This window comes from Canis lupus, chromosome 17 (assembly GCF_003254725.2).
Source record: "Canis lupus dingo isolate Sandy chromosome 17, ASM325472v2, whole genome shotgun sequence".
NCBI classification, from domain to species: Eukaryota; Metazoa; Chordata; class Mammalia; order Carnivora; family Canidae; genus Canis; species Canis lupus.
This window is the reverse complement of record NC_064259.1, coordinates 37182045-37202770: the sequence shown is the minus strand read 5'-3', so window position 1 is coordinate 37202770 and position 20726 is coordinate 37182045. Positions and strand designations below refer to the sequence as shown.

General features: G+C 43.3%; 2 protein-coding genes across 4 annotated transcripts in view; both read right to left on the bottom strand.

The window, feature by feature from the left end:
• IL36G (interleukin 36 gamma) overlaps window positions 1–10985 on the bottom strand; it is a 49533-nt gene extending 38548 nt beyond the window's left edge. Inside the window, exon 1 of the mRNA XM_049095424.1 lies at window positions 10847–10985. The gene's annotated coding sequence lies outside the window, so the exon portion shown is untranslated. The remainder of the gene's footprint in view (window positions 1–10846) is intronic.
• IL37 (interleukin 37) lies at window positions 10166–20511 on the bottom strand. 3 transcript variants are annotated; one of them, XM_049095423.1, is made up of 6 exons: window positions 19950–20511; window positions 18162–18290; window positions 13237–13299; window positions 11389–11508; window positions 10847–10989; window positions 10166–10609 (listed from the first exon to the last, which is right to left on the bottom strand). In XM_049095423.1, exons 2-6 carry the CDS (start codon window positions 18238–18240, stop codon window positions 10370–10372), a joined length of 645 nt encoding a protein of 214 aa, XP_048951380.1. In that variant the 5' UTR covers window positions 18241–18290; window positions 19950–20511; the 3' UTR covers window positions 10166–10369. The 3 variants fall into 3 exon arrangements, with proteins under 3 accessions (XP_048951380.1, XP_035556466.1, XP_048951379.1); XM_035700573.2 differs by having other exon boundaries at window positions 19954–20510; XM_049095422.1 differs by lacking the exon at window positions 19950–20511 and having other exon boundaries at window positions 18162–19825.
• Window positions 20512–20726: the final 215 nt, after the last annotated feature.

The following is a 20726-nucleotide window of genomic DNA, read 5'->3' as shown; positions in this document are numbered from 1 at the left end:
TACCTCTAACATACAGAGACAAACTGGGAGTAAGGAAAGATCTAGGAAAAGAAAAGAATACTCAATTCAAATTTCAAAATACCATGTGAATCTCCATACAGTAGGAGATTGAATATGCAAATGAAAATGGCCATGACAACAAGACTCAACCCTCAGCGTCTATAGCAAATGGCCCAGAATCAGGACATACTCAATGACTGCCAGCTTTTCTATTTTTGTCTCCACTTCTGATGCAGGGCCAACCAGAGAAAGCCAACTACGCTCTTCAAACCAATCTCACAGGATGCCCCACCTCCAACTTCCCACACTAACAACTCCAGTCAACACACACCTGAAGCCCTCCCCCTTTTTCACCATATAGCTTACCTGCTCCTCTGCCTGCCTTTGAATCACTGCCAAACGCAAGTGATGGTGGCTGACTCCTTTGCTAGAGCAAACTCTGAATACATAGTTCCTATTTGTTCTTAAATTTGAGTGGTCTTCATGAAGGGCCTTCTCTAAAGGCCTGATATATAAGGGAAGCCATTTGAGATTTCTTTCCAAGTCAGGGTGACTATACAAAAATTTTGTTTAAACTAAAAGCCCGATTTATGGCCCACCAAGCAGATTATACACCTGCTTTGTAAATGAGTAGCCTAAAGGAAATCATCTTGTCCTTAAGATACAAATCGATGCTCCTCCCTACATTCCTTGACATTAAATTTTGTGATTCCTGCTTATATGTTAATCTATTATCTTTTGAGCTTTTTACAAGTTGTGTAACCATAAAAACTGAGCATTCCCTGGAGCACTTTCTTCCCTGTGAAGAGCATATTTGCCAGACAGCTATCTTGGGCTCAAATAAAATTCTCTCTCTTTCTTTTAGAGATTCTTAAAGGTTTGTTCATTTTGCGTTAACAATTGTGTATTTCTATAGAGGATAGCAAATAAGAACATATCTTCTCCCTATACCATATTGTCTTCACCCTGCAAGCATATGGGCTTTGCCTGTAGTGTCATTTGTCTCTTTAAAGTGTATGTTGTTTCGGCTATAGAAAGTAGAGCGTAGGGGCAGCCCGGGTGGCTCAGCGGTTTAGTGCCTGCCTTCAGCCCAGGGCATGATCCTGGAGACCCGGGATGGAGTCCCACGTCGGGCTCCCTGCATGGAGCCTGCTTCTCCCTCTGCCTGTGTCTCTGCCTCTCTCTCTCTCTCTCTCTCTGTCTCTCATGAATAAATAAATAAAATCTTTAAAAAAAAAAAAAAAAGAAAGTAGAGCGTAGGGGCGCTTGGGTGGCTCAGTTGGTTAAGCATCTGCCTTTGGCTCAAGTCATGATCTCAGGGTCCTGGGTTTCAGCCCCAAGTCAGGCTCCCTGCTCAGTGAGGAGTCTGCTTCTCCCTCTCCCTCTGCCCCTCCCCCTGCTCATACTCTTGCACATACTCTCTTTCATAAATAAATAAATAAATACATACATACATACATACATAATTTTTTAAAAAGTACAGTGTGGTTAATTACAAAGTTCTAGGTGAAATAAATTTCTGGGAAGTGATGATCTCAGTGCCTGTGGGTGTGCTGCTTTCCTAAACAGGCCCAATCTCACCCGGGTGCTTTTGTTTCTCAAGTTATAGTCAGGCTCTACCGGTTATCTCCTCCAGGAGGCCAGCCTGGACAATGCAAGCTCTATACTAAGTGATGCATATGGATGACAAATTCTAGGGAAGCTGATCCAGCTATAGATACATTGAGAGAGATTCAGTGGGATCCAGGGTCCAAGGAGTATGGCAAGACACTGTCTGTGAGTCCTCAGTGCAGGAGGACGGGGCAGCGGCTGTGAACAGGTGGGAGGAACCAGTAACAAAGAATTGGGAGAAGCTGCTTCTGGGAGGCCTGAAGGCAGGCAGCAGGACCCTCTGGACTCATCTGTGTTTAGGTCCAAAGCCAAGCAAGGTCCAGATGCTAAAGCAGGTTGGGGATGGTGGCCAGGCAGGCAATCCTAATAGGTACTCAGGAGTCAGGTACAAATTTGGGGGAGTTGGAGGGGATGTTGGAGGCTAGTTATCAGTTTGGTTTCTAGGTTTCATATAATAGATCTAATGCTTAAAGCCTAGGTGATTCTCATCCACTCAGAAATTGTCATCTGCCCTGGGAAAGCCTAGTAAAAATGTGGGGTCTGGAGGTTGATGCCTCTTTTTGTTCTGTTGTTAGTCTTTCCCCTTGTATCAGGTTTGTGTCATCTTAAACTAAAGCCAACTGTTTACTGAAACACTATGCCTTTCTTTTATAATTCAGTGAGCTACACAATTACTTTCTAACTGAAAATCTTGATACTTACAAAATTAGCTTACTCGCTCGAGTCAATTGCTGATACAGAGTCCAAAACAACATGACTAATATCTAAAATTAAAGTGACTTGATGAATAATAGCAAGATTTAACAATTCAGTTGCCTTTTTTCTTTGACTATAAACAACCCAAAGAGAATACATAATCAAAATTATTTTGTGGTTGCAGTGTTTTCAAGAATTCTCCATTTTATATGATTATGTTAGTACTCAACTAATACTTAATGTGTTTTGTTGGCATTTATTTTCATTTTGGGAGCTCTAACTACTGACAGTTCTCATTTGGCAGTGGCATTTAGCCACTGATGTGTATTGTAAGAGGTTCCTCAACTTCATTTTGCTGCCTTGAGATAATTCAGAATAGGCTCAGATGAGATCATAAATATCCTTAGTCTGATACTGGCTGGCAGATTGACTAGACTTGACTCTTAAAGGACCATGCCTGATGCACTGGAATAAATATACTTGTATATTTCTTGAAAGACCATGCTTGATAAAAATGTAGAGCTCCAATATTATCTACAATGAAAGTGGCCACTTTGCAGCTCTTATGGCCCATACATAAGCAGGTGACTTTCCTAGTCCTACAGAGGTCCAAAAAAAGTGTGGGGGGGATTTGCAGTGAACTTAGATTACAGACTGCAGGCCAGCCCTCTTCCTTAGCAAAACAGTGTTTCCCTCCATCTTAATTTGCTGTTTGGTGAGTGCTGGTCTGAGTTCACCCATCTCTTGAAGGATTTTGATGACTGAGCCAGGATGTAATTAGTATCCAAAAACATTATGAAATTTGCCTTTCCTTTCCTCTCTTCTGCAGCCTTTGGTAATATGTGGACTATGGCCACAGTTTCAGAAAATGGATCAGGGGCCAGGATCTTCTTTAGGGTTGTGTAAAGAATAAAGCAGTTTGTCTTCCCAAATTTCCAAGGAAAAGGTACAGTCTGTCTCATGCTGTGGATGTGCTCAAGGCCCATTCTTACTCATTGCCTTTCCAGCAACACTTGTTTCACTTATCAGGTCAGGAAATGGGTTTTGCATATGTCAGAAGATAGGGTAGAAGAGGGATGGGTGGTAGGACCTCCCTGTGCCTTCAGAGCACTGTCCCTTGTCTTTGCATCCCCATTTAGAAAGGAGGTGCCCAAAGGTATATCAATGTAATATCAGGGTACCACAGCTTGGGATGTGGCAAACTATTCCTGCCAGGTAAGGAGATTCAAATGGCTCCATGCTTTCACATCTCTTCCTTTTTCCGTCTTTGCTTTTTTTCTTTCTTTTTTTTTTTTAAGGTAAATTTTTTTAATTTTTATTTATTTATGATAGTCACAGAGAGAGAGAAAGGCAGAGACACAGGCAGAGGGAGAAGCAGGCTCCATGCACCGGGAGCCCGACGTGGGATTCGATCCCAGGTCTCCAGGATTGCGCCCTGGGCCAAAGGCAGGCGCCAAACCACTGCGCCACCCAGGGATCCCTCTTTGCTTTTTTTCTATATCAATAAAGGAAATTCATCAGGACCACTCAAAGATGTCTGTCTAGCCGAAAGCTTTCCCACCTTGAGCCTAGCTAACACCCACTCTTTCTTGTGATCTTGCTCAAGTGTCTCTTCTCCAAGGAAGCCCTTTTGATTTCCTGACTGGGTTGCACACACACCCCCATCATACACTGGGCACTGCTTCTTTACTTGTGGTTAGCCTGATTAATGTCTGTCTCCCTACCAGACCATAAGCTCCATAAGGTCAGGGTCTGCATCTGAGTCTGCTCAGCCTTTCACCCTTGTCACCTAACCCAGAGCCTGGCACAAGCACTTCTGTAATGAATGAGACAACTGGCAGTAGATTCACCAGGCCAACACACACTGTGCAAGCTCTGTGTGAGTACGCCTTTCTTAGTGGTCTTCTGCTGGGCATCTTGCTGCTGGGAATAGTTCACAGTCATCAGATGTGCCATGCAATGGGATTTCTTCATGGTTCAGGTTCACATCACCTGAAGTAAGACCTCCTTCATGGCACATGTTTCAGCCCAGAATAAATAGACTGAACGCTAATACAGTTGGCTAATGGTACCCAATCACTCAGAAATGGCTCTCAAAACAAAACAAAACAAAAAACAAACAAAAAGAAATGGCTCTCAATCACAAAGGCACATTATCATTTTCTAATGAAATATACAGGGAGGAGATAGCATTTCTGAAAGTATGGACCAGAAAGAACTATTTGAACCAGAATTACTTGGGGCTTTTTAACAAGTCATCTACATCCCTGACTTTCATTTCAGAATGCCTAAATCAGAATCTCAGGGGGTGCAACTCTGAAAATTTTTTTCCAGTTTTATTGAGATATGATTGACATATAACATTATATAAGTTTAAACTGTACAACCTATTGATCTGATACATTTATGTATTGCAATATGATTATCACCATAACATTAACTAACACCTCCATCCTATCCCATAATCATTTTGTGTGTGTGTATGGGGTGAGGACATTTAAGATCTATTCTTTTAGTAACTTTCAAGTATATAATACTCTATTATTAGGTATAATCACCATGCTGTACATTAGATCTCCAGAACTTGTTAATATTGTAACTGGGGGTTTATATCCTTTGAGATATATCTCCCCATTTCCCCTGACTCCAGCTACTCCATATTCCATTTCTCTGAGCTCAACTTTTTTAGATTCAACATAAAAGTGATATTATACATTATTGTTTTTCTCTGTCTGACTTTTTTCACATAGCATGTGGAACCTTTTTTCAAGGTTCCTCAGAAGCCTCTCAGTTGATTCTTAGGCAGTCATTTTTTAGCACCTCTGGGACAAATTGCTCTGTACTAGGAGTCAGAATACCTGGAAGTCTGCCATTTACAGTCTGGGTGACTGGTCAAGTTCCTTGTCTCAGAGTCTATCTATCCTTATCTATGAAACGGGCATAATAATTCCCACTCTGCCCTCCTCACAGCATTATATTGATTATTGATATTGACAATCACCCAATGCACTGTGAAAATTACCTTAGAGACCAGAAATTGCCATGAAAGTCTGCCAAACAGTTCCCTCCACACACTCTGCACAGAGAACCTATCCCTGCCACCTTAGGCCAAATGACCTCTGATCCTGCCTTGAGCTCCTGCATGGAGGTGCTCTAACAAGCACCTTCTGTAAGAGGGCTGTGGGGAAGTAACAGGTAGTTGTCAATCACTCTGGATCTCTTGATTATGTGGAATTTAGAAAGCATTTTCCTACTGAAAATTGCTAAGACATACTGAGCTAAACAAAAATAAAAATAAAACACAGGAGACAAACAATGAGAGACTCCTAACTATGGGAAAGAAACTGAGGGTTGCTAGAGGAGAGGTGGGGAGGGGATGGGGTAACTGGGTGACGAGCATTAAGGAGGGCAGGTGATGTGAGGAGTACTGGGTGTTACATGCAACTGATGAATTCCCGAACTCTATATCTGAAACTAATGATGTACTATATGTTAGCTAATTAAGTTTTAAAAAAACCTAATATTACTTTTGTAGTGAAAAATAGTATAGGCTTCTGTGAGTGAGATGGAGAACTCACCTATCATGCATTGCAGCTCTCTGATAAAAACTGTGCCTCAAGCACAAGACTGACTCAGGCATGAATGACCAGAGGCTGCAGACAGTCTCTGGTCTCTTGTCCTCTATAGCAGGAGTCAGCAAACTTTCTGTTAAGGGATATATAGCAGATATTCTAGGCTTTGCAGGCTGAGAGACCACATGCTCTATTGTTGTAGCTTGAAGGCAACCACAGACTGTGTCGGTAAACTATACACAACAGGCAGTGAGCCAGATTTTGCCTGCAGGCTATATAGTTTTCCAACCAGCCCTTGCTCTAACGTGAAGATCTTAAATTTGGCTGCTGTGGTGGCTGGAATCAGCTTACATCAGCTTGCAAGAGCGAATTGTTGGTATCTCTTCCCAAATCCATGTTCAATGACTTCATGTTGGCAGTCTGAAGTCAGCCATGTTGCGAGTCATTACACCATGCAAACTGGCACAAGCCATATATCAGAGCTCCTTCCCACTTCCACCCATCCCCAGAGAACTGGTTGCCAAACATTTGCCAGCACATTGCTAGGTGTGTGTCTACTGGGATGCAGGTAGAATGCTGCTGGGTGAGCCAGACAGTGCTTTGGAATGTGGGAAGAAACCACTAAATGTCAGTTCTTATTTTATTTAGTCCTTGTGAATTTTCTAATTTTATGTAAGTCTCATAGTGTACTAATGCCCACATTTTGTACATGTGTCCCCAGTTTTGTTTAATTGATTGGGGTCACTGAGATCCAAAATGCTTGGAGCACACCACTTCTAAGGCTGTCATCTGTGTGCAGGTAACTCATTGCCGAGCAGAGTAGAGGATAGATAAGCATCTTCTTCTTCTATTCCCAGAAGAGCCTTCCTCTTGCCCTCACCTGCCTTACACTGCCCCAGGATCTTGGATGGGAGCAGGAAAAGTGGCCAGCTGTGAAGGGCACTTCTGGTTTAGGGTGCTCCTGCTGGAGCTCCCGCTGCACAGCAAATACCCTGAGATTGCCCTTTTAGAGGCACAGAGAATTCCTTGAGGTTAACAGTTGGAATGTTGGGTGGTATGGTTGAATTATGCCCCCCTCAAAAAGACATGTTGAAATCTTAATCCCTGGTACCTGTAAAGGTGACCTTATTTGGAAACATGGTCTTTATAGAGATAATCAAGCTAAGATGAAGTAATTAGGGTCCTAATCCGATATAACAGGTATCCTTATAAGAAAAGGGAAATTTGGACAATGACACACACACACACACACACAGAGTGCCATATGAAGGCAAAGAGACACAGGGAAAAGGAGGTCATATGACAAAATAGGAATAGATTGAAGTGATGCATCTATAAGCCAAGGAAGGCCAAGAACTGCTGACAAAACCCAGAAGCTAGAAGTGGCATGGAACAGTTTCTCCCTCACAGCCCTCAAAAAGAATAGGACCCTGCCAACATCTTGATTTCTGACTTCCAGGCTCCACAACTGTGAGAGAATAAGTTTCTGGTGTTTTAGGCTACCCAGTTTATGTCACTCTGTTACAGCAGCTCTAGGAAATGAAAGCATTGGGATTCTCAGGTGTAATACAGAGGGGTTAAACCTTTTTCACCTAACACCCAGACCCATAATTATAATGACAGCTAGGAAAATTAACTTCAAAATGCTTGAGTTTGCTTTCTATAAGGTTTCCAAAATGTATGTGCTTTGCAGGGGAAAGTCATACTAGCTATAGTAATAAGGAAGAGACCATCGTGTAAATAGCAACTTCCTTTCCTCTCTCCCTGCTTTCTTTCTTTCATCTTTGTCTCTCCCTCCCTCCTGTCTTTCTTCCTTCATTCACTCATTTAAAACCTTACTGAGTGCCTCTAAGTGCCAGGTGCTTTTGTAGGTTCTTGGAATACATCAGAGAGCAAAACACTCATGGAACTTAAAATCTAGTGGATGACATAAACATGAAACATAATAAATAAGCAAATTATATAGCATGCTATAAAGAACAAAAACTAGGGACACATAAAGGGGGGCTGGTAGTGCTGACAGTAGGAAGCAGCTCACAGCATTAAATGAGGTGCCACACCTATGTGATTACCATTTCACCTGAGCTTTCCACCAATAAAAGCAACAGCACACAGGGCCTATGCTTCTGCAAGGTGCAGATATATTTGTGATCTCAGGGGAGCCTCACAGAAGCCCAGGTGGTCAGTGTCACAGTGACTTGCTATATATCACCAGGTTGAAGCAGGACAGAGCCCATGCTATGGCTGTCTCTATTTGGGCCACATGAGTGGCATCCTCAATGCCATGGTCAGTGAGCCTCACCTCTTTTCAGCTGGTCCATAGGGAAGCAGAGCACTGCTATGGGACAGCCCTGGCTCAGAGACTAATATGAATAGTTTTGTGTTGATTACGAAACAGATTCTGTGATCTTATGAGGAAGACATGCCCCCTCACCCCCACCCAAGCATCAGTACTACCTGGACAAATTTTCAAACACTGAAAGTACTAAGTATTTTTTTATTACTGGCCTGGTATTGGTCAACATCATCATCAAATCAGAAACAGAAGCAACTGACCTTGTCAGAGGTCTTCCCTTGGCCCTTGTCTCCCTTAACCCTCAGAGACTGGTCTTGTGTCATATTTCTAGGTACAAATAAGGAGACTCAGGAGACTCAGGTTTATCTTCCTGCCTGGCACCTACACACCTTTCTCTTGAGATGAGCTCTCCAATTTGACTTTGAGAACCCACACTGGCCTCCCTGGAAACATATCTCAGAGAGAGTGTTGATCAAGGTGCAATGCCTTTAACTGACCAAGGAACAGACACATAATCCAAAATAGGGAACAGACACATAACCCAAACTAAGGCAGTCATGTGTTCTACTTGGAATCTGAATCTTTTGCTAAGTGATGAAAAACATGATTGGTCCTCATTCATCTGAGTGGTGGGGCCAAAGCCTCCCAGGCTCCTGTCATTTCTGACCTATTAGAAATTTCTGTCTCTTCAGCATGTCCTTCGTGGGCTTGGCAGGATAATAGACCCCAAAGACGTCCACATCCTAATCCCCAGAACCTGTAAATGTGATACCTTGCATGTCAGAAGGGACTCAGCAGGTGTGATTAAATTAAGTGTCTTGAGATGGGGATTATCCAGGTGAGCCCAGTGTAATCACAGGGGTCCTTATGAGTGACAGGAAGGCAGAATGGTCAAAGAGATGCAGCATGAGAAAGACCTAACCAGCCATTGCTGGCTCTGAATATGAGAAAAAGGCAACAAGCCAGGGAATGTAGGTAGCCCCCAGGAGCTGGAAAAGGCAGGAAATTAATTATCCCCTGGAGCCTCTAGAAGAAATGCAGCCCTGCCTACATCATGATTTTAGTCCAATGAGACCCACTTCAGACTGACCTTCTAAAAGATAAGATAATAAATTGCATTGTTTTAAACCACTGAGTTTATGGTAATTTGTTATAGTAGCAATAAGAAACTAAAATGCTCAATATCCTTCTAGTAAGCTCCTTGTTTTATTTTTTTAAAGATTTTATTTATTGATTGATGAGAGAGAGAGAGAGAGAGAGAGAGAGAGGCAGAGACACAAGCAGGCTCCATGCAGGGAGCCTGACGTGGGACTCAATCCCAGGTCTCCAGGATCAGGCCCTGGGCTAAAGGCAGTGCTAAACCGCTGAGCCACCTGGGCTGCCCTCCTTGTTGTTTTAGTATACTTTTTGCTTAAGTATGCCTAAATCAATTATTGTTGCTTGTAACCAGTAGACAAGTAAGTCCCAAGCCTCCACCTTTCTCTCTCAATCCCATATCCTGCTTCCACACCCCAGATTTCTGTTTGTTCAATCAACCTGCGGATCACTCTTTGCTAGAATCTGAGCCCAAATTAGCAATGGGAATTTGCCCTTGTTGATAGACTTCCCACATGCCAGCTGGCTGCTCATCTGGTCTCCTCACTGTCCCTTGACCCAGATTCCTTATCTCAGTGCTTCTCCCACGTTTTAAGTCACCCTGATCCTTGTCTGGGACCCACCTCAACCTTTTCCACTTATCACTTTGCTAGATGGTGACTCACTAGTGTTTTTCTTCTTGTCATACTGGGTTCGAGACACAGACAACTACTTCTGTGAACTTCCTCCAGTGCCTGTTAAACCCCAGTAGGAATGGCTAATTCTAGAGCATAGCATCAGCTAACTGCTACTTTCTGCAGCAAGTTCAGACTCTGTCTGGGCAAATCACGCAATATAACACAGGCTCTAAGTGACTGATTTTTCAGGGTAAGCCATAAATAAGCAGAGGCTGGGATCATTCCAACCAGAATTTTATTTCATCTAAAACTCTTTAATTAATCCTTCTTTCTTATTTTGACCTAAAGACACAAATTCTCAAAGTACTGATGAGAGATGAAAGAGTAAGTATATTCTGTAAGAGTAAGTATATTCTGTATCCTTCTATAATTGGTCTGAGTTAGAAAGGAAAGCACAAGAAGGCATTTGATGGGGCAATTTCCTACCCGCTAACCTCACTGGGACTTGTTTCAGCTCTGTGAAATGAAAACTCAGTGTGTTTCCTTTTTCCAAGAACATTTGTCACTCCAACAGGTTCACCAGAATTGCGGGAGGTACAAATAAACCATCCAGGATGGGCAGCTGACTCCAATCTGTTCTGGGAGCCCACCTTAGTCCTATAAAAGATGAAGGGCTGACGTGCTGATTCCTTCTGGGCAGCCAGGTTGGTAAGTTTCTTCTTCTACAAGGTAAAAGATTAGACAGTACAATCTCTGAGAGGGAGAAAACCCAGCATGTGTGCTCTTGGAGCACAGAATCAAATAGTAGGGCAGGAAACTCCTACCCAATGCTTTCAGAAAGGTGAATGTCCCTGTTATATTGACCAAGATAAGAATTTGTAGAAAGTGAGAGGCATTAGGATCTTGGCCCTTCACTTTGGGGTGCCTGAGGGTAAATGAAATTGGGCTAGAATGCTCACCTTCAGCTGAAGAGATGGTTGGCTTTGTCTTCTGTCCTTCTCACAGCAGAGACAAAGCTCTCCTTTACAGACTGCCAAAAGAATTGGACTTCCTTTCTCCTTAGAGGCTGAGCTCAGGGAGGAGGCCAAGACAAAGAACATCTCTGGAAAAAGACAATCAGAAACATGATTGATGTCTCTTCCCTGTCAGTCCCCAGAGCAGGGAAGAGACCCTTCTATCTTCTGGGGTTTCAGGCATGATGTGTAATCCCTCTCCCATGACTCTGTGGTGAAAGTCCCCCTCCACTAGTCCAAGCCTCCTCTTCTTCCATTGTCTGGCTCCTTCCTTCTTTCATCCCTTCCATAAAGGCTTCCCTCAGATTTGTTCATTGTTACAAACTCTCCATCCAAATCCTAATGGTCCCTGGGGTTCCTCTGCTGTACTGCCCACTTATCTACCACCTCCAGGAGCTGGAGGTGTCCCACAGGCTGAGCTGAGCCCCTTACAGGAAGGTCTTAACCTGGCTGTTAGGACAGAAAACACAACCAAGACTGACAGTCACCTGGGCGTATGTAGGTTTTAAATGGAACTGCTCTGAGGGTGTCGCAGTCCAGGACCAATACTTTGTGATCTCGGTCATGAATGCTGAATTTCTCTGGGTATGAGACTTTCACTTTTGGACCTAGATCAATATAATCAGATATCAACACTTCATACTGAGAATGGAAAACTCAGTCCTTTCTAGCACACATGCAAGTGTCCCAGCACCAACTCTCCACCTGCCTGTGGCCTCAAACATCACAGCCCACTGAAGATTTCCCCTGCCCCCAGGCTTTCTACCTCACTCTGGACAAGCAATTCAGCATGCATGCAAGCACATGGGTTATCCATTTTCACAGATGGATCCTATCCAATCTCTGTCACTTACTGCTTTGGGACCTAGGAAAAGTTACTAAATCTCTCCAAACCCCAATGTCTTCACCCGTGAAACAGGTGTAGCAATAGCACCTACCTGGTATGGGTGTTGGAAAGATTAACATGCTTACTCAAATAAGTAAAACTTAGCCAGGTGTCTGAACCATATAAAGATCTCAGTACATGTTAATCTTTATTCTTTCCAACCCTACTTCCTGCAGCCTCTCACTAGGGGCATCATCAGCAATGCCTGAGATGGAACAAATCCTTGCACTGGAGGGCCAGGTGGAAGAGTGGGGGGTGAGAAATTAGACAGAAAGTACCTTAGGAGCTAAGAACCATACACTGATAGCCATCTGAAGGGTGACATTTTATGGCCATGGATGCCTGCACCCCACAGCTTTAAGATGCTGATTGTTTAGGGAGACACCGAGACATGCTCTGTAAGTTGCATTTCCAGCACTAGCATTGGGCTGTTTGCCTCTTAAATATTTCCAAAACCTGTCATTCTGTTACTTCTGTTTCCCTCCTATCACACACTGACTTGGGCCTCCCATCATCACGCACTGAGGTTTGCACAGTATCCTCTTAGTTGGTGTTTTCTCACATCATTCCTGACGCCATATGCTTTCTTCAGAGTTCCTTCTCAAGGCACAGAAGAGGTATAAGTGGTTTTAACATATTTTTCTCTAGGGAGTCCACTCTCAAACAACAGCAGGAGCAACAGCAGCAATGGTAGCAGCAGTAGTGCTTGACGCAACCTCCCTCACAGAGTCATGGGAGCTTGCCATGTACCTGCGTGCACTCACTGCCAGTTTACCAGGGAGGAAGCTCACCTGCGGGGGACCTGGGACTCAGGCTGAGGTCTCCTGACTCTGCCTGTGCAGAGGGTGGTGGCGGGGAGCCTTAAACTTGGGCAGACAGATGTTACAATACTTTTAAATTCCAGCATCTGTCACTTACTACCTGTGTCACCTGGGGCAGGTACCCTCCCTCGCTTCCTCAGTTTCTGTACCTGAAAAGTGGTAATGTTAACAATTTCATCTGTGGTTACTGTGAGGTTACACTAGCGGTTCATACTATAGCCTGTGAGAAGGGTCTAGCCCAGAGCTCAGTGGCAATGGCACTAAGTGACATCGGTTTCATGGTCGCCCCCTGCTGGCCAAGTTTCTGTTTTTCAGAAGTTCTCTGAGGTCAGTTGCCCACTCCATGGCAATAGTCAGAAGGATCTGGAAGGTTCCTTTTCTTCTCCTGTGCCATTCAGCAAATATGTGCTACCTGCACCTCTCTGTAAAGATAGAGATCCGCCCAGGGCTCTTCTTTCTTATTGACCCTCCTGAGATTCACTTCTGTAAAGGAAAAGCCTCAGCCTCATCCCAGCACCCTTAGGTGTCCCCAGTCTCTGATCCTCCTCCTTCCCTAAGCAAATCCCACCCCCAACCCCACTCCCTTCCTCATCCCTTGCCACCCTCATCTGTTCACCCAGGGGCCTTACATGAGTGGGCAGAGCTTATGGAAGTGAGGCTTGGGCCTGGCTCCAGGGGACTTCTGGCCAAGTCTGGAATCAGAGACAATGAGGTTAGCACATGCAATTGGGATGTTCTAAGGATTTAACATCAGAGGTCATTGAATGCTTTACTTCTTTTTTTTAAGATTTTATTTATTTATTCATGAGAGAGAGAGAGAGAGAGAGAGAGAGAGGCAGAGACACAGGCAGAGGGAGAAGCAGGCTCCATGCAGGGAGCCCAACATGGGACTCGACCCCGGGTCTCCAGGATCGCGCCCCGGGCCAAAGGCAGGCGCTAAACCGCTGAGCCACCCAGGGATCCCCTTTACTTCTTTTTGTGTGTGTTTTGTGAACACTAAAGCAGAGAGACAATAATAATATTAAAAATAGTTATCATGGTTGGGGCATCTGGATGGCTTATTTGGTTGAGTGTCCTACTCTTGGTTTTGGTGATCTCAGGATCATAAGATCAAGCCCTGCGCTAGGCCCTGTGCTTAGCATGGAGTCTGCTTAAGATTCTCTCCATCTCCTTCTGCCCCACCCCTTCTGTTCCCCTGCTTGTGTTTGTGCCCATGTGCTCTCTCTTGCTCTCTCTTGCTCTCTCTCTCTCTCAAGAAAAAAAATTTCCATGGCCAAAAATGGTGGAAATGGAGATGAAATAGAACTAACTCAGTTTCTGAATGTGGAAATTGCTAGAGTCCTGACTTATTAAAAATCTATGTATTCACAAAAACAAACACATAGATCAATGGGACAGAATAGAAAACCAAGAAATGGCTGCATGGGTATATGATCAACTAATCTTTGACAAAGCAGGAAAAAATATCCAATGGAAAAGACAATCTCTTCAACAAATGGAGGTGGGAAAACTGGACAGCAACAGGCAGAAGAATGAAACTGTACCACTTTCTTATACTATACACAAAAACAGATTCAAAATGGATGAAAGACTTAAATGTGAGAAAGGAAACCATCAAAATCCTAGAGGAGAATATAGGCAGCAACCTCTTTGACCTCAACCATAGCAACTTCTTACTAACATGTCACCAGAGGCAAGGGAAACAAAAGCAAAAATGAACCATTAGGACTTTATCAAGACAAAAAGCTTCTTCACAGCAAAGGAAGCCATCAACAAAACTAAAAGGCAGACTATAGAATGGGAGAAGATATTTGCAAACAATATATCGGATAAAGGGTTAGTATCCAAAATCTACAAAGAACTTACCAAACTCAACACCCAAAAAATAAATAATCCAGCTAAAAAGTGGGCAGAAGACATGAATAGATGGCTAACAGAAACATGAAAAGATGCTCAACATCACTCACCACAAGGGTAATACAAATTAAAACCACGATGAAATACTACCTCATGCCTGTCAGAATGACTAAAATAAACAACACAAGAAACAACAGATTCTGGCAAGGAGGTAGAGAAAGGGGAACCCTCTTGCACTGTTGGTAGGTAATGCAAACTGGTACAGCCACTCTGGAAAACAGTATAGAGTTTCCTCAAAAAGCTAAAAATAGAACTACCCTATGATCCAGCAATTGCATTACTAAGTATTTATCCAAAAGATACAAAAATACTGGTTCAAATGGGCACGTGCACCCTGATGTCTATACCAGCATTACCAACAATAGCCAAATTTTGGAAAGAGCCCAAATGTCCATCAACTAATGAATGGATAAAGAAGATGTGGTATACATACACAATGAAATATTACTCAGCCATCAAAAAGAATGAAATCTTGTCATTTGCAATGATGTGGATAAAACTAGAGTGTATTATGCTAAGTGAAATGTCATTCAGAGAAAGGAGAATACCATATGATTTCACTCATATGTGGAATTTAAGAAACAAAACAGATGAACATAGGGGAGGGAACATTGGGGGGGGAGAGAGAGAGGGAAACAAACCGTAGGAGACTCTTTTAACTATAGAAAAGAAACTGAGGGTTGATGAAGGGAGGTAAGTGGGGGAGGGGCTAGATAGGTGATGGGTATTAAGGAGGCCACTTATTGTGATGAGCACTGGGTGTTATATGTAAGTGATGAATCACTAAATTCTACACTTGAAACCAATTTTACTATATATGTTAACTAGAATTTAAATAAAAATTTCAATAAATGGTACTGGGAAAATTGGACAGCCACATGCAGAAGAATGAAACTAGACCACTCTCTTGCACCATACACAAAGATAAACTCAAAATGGATGAAAGATCTAAATGGGAGACAAGATTCCATCAAAATCCTAGAGGAGAACACAGGCAACACCCTTTTTGAACTTGGCCACAGCAACTTCTTGCAAGATACATACAAGAAGGCAAGAGAAACAAAAGCAAAAATGAATTATTGGGACTTCATTAAGATAAGAACCTTTTGCACAGCAAAAGAAACAGTCAACAAAACTAAAAGACAACCTACAGAATGGGAGAAGATATTTGCAAATGACCTATCAGATAAAGGCCTAGTATCCAAGATTTATAAAGAACTTATTAAACTCAACAGCAAAGAAACAAACGATCAAATCATGAAATGGGCAAAAGACATGAACAGAAATCTCACAGAGGAAGACATAGACATGGCCAACAAGCACATGAGAAAATGCTCCACATCACTGGCCATCAGGGAAATACAAATCAAAACCACAATGAGATACCACCTCACAGCAGTGAGAATGGGGAAAATCAACAAGGCAGGAAACAACAAATGTTGGAGAGGATGTGGAGAAAGGGGAACCCTCTTGCACCATTGGTGGGAATGTGAACTGGTGCAGCCACTCTGGAAAACTGTGCGGAGGTTCCTCAAAGAGTTGAAAATAGATCTTCCCTGCGAGCTAGCAATTGCACTGCTGGGGATTTACCCCAAAGATACAGATGCAGTGAAACGCTGGGACACCTGCACCCCGATGTTTATAGCAGCAATGTCCACAATAGCCAAACTGTGGAAGGAGCCTCGATGTCCATCGAAAGATGAATGGATAAAGAAGATGTGGTCTATGTATACAATGGAATATTCCTCAGCCATTAGAAACGACAAATACCCACCATTTGCTTCGATGTGGATAGAAGTGGCAGGTATTATGCTGAGTGAAATAAGTCAATCGGAGAAGGACAAACATTATATGGTCTCATTCATTTGGGGAATATAAAAATAGTGAAAGGGAATAAAACAGAAAGGAGAGAAAATGAGGGGGAAATATCAGAAAGGGAGACAGAACATGAGAGACTCCTAACTCTGGGAAACGAACAAGGGGTGGTGGAAAGGGAGGTGGGTGGGGGGTGTTGGTGACTGGGTGACGGGCACTGAGGGGGGCACTTGATGGGATGAGCACTGGGTATTATGCTATATGTTGGCAAATTGAACTCCAATAAAAAAATTTTAAATTAAAATTTAAAAAAAATTAAAATAAAAAATAAATAGAAACTTGAAATTTAAAAAAAACTAAATTATATGTGTTGCAATAATTCAGAGGATTTAGTATACATTGTCTACATTACTCTGAGAATAATCTGGAGGATACTACCTGATAAAACATTAAGTTTGAGAAATGCCCGAATGAAATCTCTGGCCATTATCCAAACAACCCTTGCACATTAAGAGCACATAGTACCGGGCAGCCGGGGTGACTCAGTGGTTTAGCACCACTTTTGGCCCAGGGCATGATCCTGGAGACTTGCGATGGAGTCCCACATCGGGCTCCCTGCATGGAGCCTGCTTCTTCCTCTGCCTGTGTCTTCCTCTCTCTCTCTCTCTCTCTCTCTCTCTCTCTCTCTCTCTGTCTCTCATGAATAAATAAATAAAATCTAAAAAAAAAAAAAAAAGCACATAGCACCAAGGGAAGAAGAAAACCCAAATCCTGTGCTCTAGTATAAAGATTCTATAGTCTCGGCCTTCCTAACTATTTGACTGTCCAAAGCAACTCTTCTTCTCACCACTCTGAGCCTTGTTTTCCCTGTCTGTCCCTCCAGCTCTGACAGTCTGTGCTTCCAGGAAGTAGGAGGACTGCACGTTGGTGAGAAAGGATGGGGGAAGGTAGAGCTGTCCCAGGCCTGTTTCAGACAGAAATCCTCAGGATTCTGTTGGGAGCCAGAGTAAGGTTCTTCCCCTTCCACACATGTCACCAACAAACAGAGGCAGAATTAGGACATGGCCCCAATGTCACCATTTGGAGTTCTCTAGAGTTGGGAAATTACAGTATCTGGTGCTTATGCCTTCCTGGTGCATACTTCTGCTGCCTAAGGAACAGAATGTCCTTTACAGCCACCACATGGCCCATATTCCAGGAATAGGGCTGGTTCCAAACCTCTCTGTTGGCAGATCCACATTTGTTACACAAATGTCCTATTTTTAATTTGGGAACTCTGATTGCCATGTGTGAGTTGAAGGCTCAGGGGCTGGGCCTCTGTCAAGTTACAGGCCTCTCCCTTCACACTCCATGCATTAGTCATTTAGGTTAAAAGCCTCCTCTTTTCATCCCCCTTGAGCCAATGCTCAAGTGCCTTCCCCCCTGGGGCACTCAGAAGTCCTGAGCCAGGGTCATTTCCCATCCCAGACTCAGACAATCCCTCCCACCACTTGGCTTTCTCCTCTGCCTGAGCAGGCTGGGAGGGAAAAGGATGCATTTCAAGGATTCAGAGCCATCCAGTTGGTGAATCAAGACTTCAAAGTTCTAGATCTTTGGATCAAGGTGATCTGTGTATCTAACCACCCTATGTACCTGCGCACCAGTGGCAAAGCTTCATTTCCCTTCAAGGATTTCTCTTGTCAAATTCATTTACCAGGGAAATTCTCAAAGGTCACTTACCATGCAAGGTCAACAGGGAAGAACAAGTCTGTGCACAGACCTCACAAGGTCTTACTTTAGGAGTTATTTTTTGGCTCTTTATGGATATTTGCAAGAATCTTACCTTCTGAGCAGCCATGGGGCTCATCTCTTTCCCAGTCTTCAGATTCCATCTTCACTCCTGAGTCCTCCAAAAATGACATTTTTAACGTGATGAAATGACTCAACAGGAGCCTGGGATGAAGGGCAGGACCTGAGTAGACAGGAAGGAGATCAGTCTACTGATCTCTGACCCCAGGAAACCTTGCTGGACTCCCCTAGTGCTGAATGGGTCATCAGCCTTGCTCTCTGCTTAGAAATGTTTTGTGCCCTTGTAGAGCTGGACCATGCCTCTTCTATCACTCCTTTGGTTTTTGCCCCTCCAAAGCAATGTTTTGCAAACTGTAGGTCACAATATCATTTTTACAAATCTTGACACTTTATAAAAATGAAATAGGAATTTCAAAGTGTATTGTGCCAGTCCTAGGGTTGGCAAACTACAGCCCACAGGCCAAATATGTCCCACTGCCTGTTTTTTTTTAAATAAAGTTTTACTGGAACATAGCTATGTCCTTTTTTACATATTGTCTGTGGCTGCTTTCTAGCTTCAACAGCAGAATGAGTATTTGAAATGGAGATCTTCTGGTGAGCAAAGCCTAAAATGCTGACTATTCCAACCTTCACAGAAAAAGTTTGCTGACCCTCTGCTGTAGTCTAATCTTTGCAGAGAAAGGCAGTTTCTTTGCAGCCTCTCTTCATGGAAAACTGAGCCTCCAAGTTCGTAGGAGGCTCAACTCCTAACAACACAAGATTTCTTTCCTGGAGGGGATGAGTGTAGCTTGGAGGAGAGAGATTTCTAAACACTCCTCAGTTCATGAAGAACTTTCCCCAACATTAGTTCAGGACAACACAGTGAGGGAAGTGAGGCAAAAATTAGTATTTCCATTTTACAGATGACCTGAAGGTAAGTGAATTCTCAGAGGTCACAAAACTCTTAAGTTTGCAGAGATGGGCAGTTTATGTGGAAACCCAATCCTTTGAGAAGGACTTAGGAGTGAGACAAAGGGAACTAACTAGTTTTGCAAAAATTAAAAATAGCAAGGAAGAGCTCTAGGGCTTGGCATCAAAGGCAGGGAAGGAGAGGGGTGGATGATCACTGAATGGTTCAAGGAGGGTGAGACACCTGATAGGTCTTTAAGGGCATGGACAGCCACTATTTGAGTTTCAGTTGTTACTTGGCTGCATCCCCTAAATCTAGAAGGCAGAGAATTTGGCAGCCACATGATCAGAAAAAGACATATCTAGCAGAAATATAGTTTCTCAAATACATGAAGGCAGTGGTGAGGACAGAATGATGCCCACAGGCTGGAGCACATAGGATATCTCCATGAGCCACTATGGAATTTGCCATAAAAAAAATTAATGCAGGTGGCTTCCACAAAGCTCCCTGGAGAAGCAGTACACTCACCCATCTGAGATAACTCTTTTTTCACCTAAGAAAACTCAAAATGTAGAGGGTTCCAAAATATTTTTTTCTGAAGACCAGTACTTTCTAGATTCTAAAGTCAGTCTTGCCTAGAATCTGAAATCAGAGAAGGCTAGCATTATCAGGGTTTCCAGGTTTCCTAAGCTCTCCATTGTCTACCTGGCTCTTCGGCAATGCTCTGCTTATTGGCAGAAGCCCTCCAAGAAGACATCAGGCTGCTCTTGGGGCTGAGAGCAAGGTGTTCTGGCCAGGTATCAGAGATAATATTTAGAAATTCAGGAAATTCATAGAAGGTCATGCTTCTGGGAAAAAAAGGTAGGCAGGGCCAGATGCCGTTCTGCTTCCCCATTCATGTCAGTTGGCCTCTTAAGCTGGAGTCAGTACCACTTACCTGAGCCAAGGATCCCAAGTTCTGGTTCCTGGAGCTCACCTTGTCTTCTCCCTTTAGGATCTCTGATATGGAGAGGCCAGATCTGGTCCTTATTTTAAAGAATCGGTTTGGGAGTGTATATGCAAATGTAACAGTAACATTCCTTTATCCAGTAATAAACAACATCTTAGATTATCAGTCATACTCATTACCTGCTATGTCCTACACCAAGGAATAAACAAATTCCTGTGGAGTAGTGTCACTCTGCCAAGGACTATGCCACATCCATTCAACACATTTCAAGGCACTTAAGACAGACTGGGTGGCTGCCAGTCTAGTCTGACAGCGAGGGTGTAGGAAAGAAACATGAATGAAAAGAAAGGGGAGACGCAGGGTCTGAGCTGGACACTGAGCCTGGGGAGGAGCAGGTGAATCCCTGTTCTCATGCTGGTTCTTTACTGCAGTCCCAGAGTTCAGTTCGGTGGGGCCTCACATCCCAGAAGAAAATATCCTCCTTTCATCTCTCCTTAAAGAGCACTCCAGGATGTCACTGATACCCCCATCCACCTCTTCTCGGTTCACTCTTCTTCAATGGTGACATGCAACACACCCCCAAGGGACCTTTCTTGATCAAGCTCACCAAGAACTGGCTTCTCCCTATAGCCTGTTGGCTATTTACTTGCTTTACTTATTCTTTTTTTTTTTTTTCATTTTGTATTTTGCATTGCATTTGCTCTTGTCATTTAACAAGTACGCTTGTGCTTTACAATGCTAAAAACAGCTGGTCCATTCAG